Raw genomic sequence first — 1,691 nt, forward strand, 5'->3', positions numbered from 1 at the left:
GGGGGCGTGGGGGTGGCGCGGGCAGCGAGCGGGGCCGCGTCTCCTCCCCGTGGCTCCCGGTGACTCGGGGTGGCCGAGGGCGCCGTCCCCATCCCCAAAGCCCGCCCTCGCGGAACGCAATAGACAGAACCGCACCCCTAGCTGCCGCTGGTCCGCTTCCCTTCAGCTGCTTCCCAAGTTAAAGCTTTTCTGGGGGGTTGCCTTTATTAAAACAAAACAACCCACAGAGCACAGAAAAACCCTCAACAGACACCCAGCCTGTCCGGGCATGGTGGCTCACCCCGCCCCCGTCTGAGAAATAATCCCAGCACTTTGGGAGCCGGAGGCGGGAGGAGGATCACTTGAGGCCAGAAGTTCAAGACCAGCCTAGGCAGCAGAGTGAGACCGCCTCTCGACCAAAAAAAAAAAAAGCCAGGTGTGGTGACACGCACCTGTAGTCCCAGCTACTCGATAGGCTGAGGCGAGAGGATAGGCTGAGCCCAGGAAGTCGAGGCTGAGGCGAGCCACGATTGTGCCACTGGTGACTTAACAAAAACAAGAAAAAAAAACAAAACAAACATCCAGACTGCTTTCTGCAGCTGCCTCCTTAATCCCGACTTCCACGTTGAACGTCCGGCCTCATGGGAACTGGATGTCAGGAAGGAAGGACACAGGCCCCTTTCGGCTCCTCTACATCAACTGTCCCTCTCCACTCAACTTGGCAGATGTCACAGGGTCAAAAGCCGTGCCCTTCCTATGGGGAGACTCCCACAGGCATGGGTCCAGCAGAGGCCACAGCAAACGCCCCCACAGCCATGGGTCCAGCAGAGGCCACAGCCCAGCGACGGCACTGTCATGCCTGCCAGGGAGATGCCCTGCAGGCCAATGTGGAAGGAAGTCAGCACGGATGCCGCCCGCACTTCCCGTGGGGGCCGCGCTCCAAGACAGACCCCAGAATCCTGAGGATCGTGACCTGCTGGCCAGTGGGACTGCTGAAGAGGAAACGTGTGTGCCTCTTAACAGGAGGCCCAGCTTACAAAGCAACTGTGAGACTGCCTGCCTCACTCCCTGCAGGAAGCCAGATTTAGCCAGGGTCTTCCGCAAAATGGGGGAACTCCCTTTGCTAATTATCGTGACTCCCTGTCACATCTCCGGGACCAAATCAAGGGCCCATGTGCCCCATCCCAGAAAGGAACGTGCCCTGGTGGCGAGGGAGGCAGAGGCTTGGTGTGAAGGGTCCGGCTTTCCCAGCGGCCACACCCCCTCCATCCAGGCTGCCTCTTCCCAGAGTCTACAGTGTGACAAGATGTGTTTTAGAACTGATGAAATAGCTGGTGCGGTGGCTACAGAGAGACTAGGCCAGGCGCGGTGGCTCACGCCTGTTATCCCAGCACTTTAGGAGGTGGAGGCGAGAGGATTGCCTGAGTCCAGGGGTTCGAAACCAGCCTGGGCAACTTTGGCGAGACTTCGTCTCTACAATAAATCAAAAAATTAGCCAGGTGTGGTGGCACACCTGTGGTTCTGGCTACTTGGAAGGCTGAGGCGCAAGGATGGCCTGAGTCCAGCAGGTTGAGGCTGCAGTGGCTGTGAGCGTGCCACTGCACTCCAGCCTGGGCAACAGAGGGAGACTCCAATTAAAAAAAAAAAAAATCAATGAAATAAACCTCTCTAGCTGGGCTCGGTGGCTCAGCCTGTAATCCCATGCCTTTGGG

General features: G+C 57.9%; 1 protein-coding gene across 1 annotated transcript in view; it reads right to left on the minus strand.

The window, feature by feature from the left end:
- LATS2 (large tumor suppressor kinase 2) overlaps window positions 1-1,691 on the minus strand; it is a 56,791-nt gene that overhangs the window by 15,178 nt on the left and 39,922 nt on the right. Inside the window, exon 3 of the mRNA XM_021717535.1 lies at window positions 783-916. Coding sequence (XP_021573210.1) covers window positions 783-916 — 134 coding nt within the window. The remainder of the gene's footprint in view (window positions 1-782; window positions 917-1,691) is intronic.

The sequence above is a fragment of the Carlito syrichta genome, unplaced genomic scaffold (genome assembly GCF_000164805.1).
Source record: "Carlito syrichta isolate Samal-C Ts95f unplaced genomic scaffold, Tarsius_syrichta-2.0.1 Scaffold309850, whole genome shotgun sequence".
NCBI lineage: Eukaryota > Metazoa > Chordata > Mammalia > Primates > Tarsiidae > Carlito > Carlito syrichta.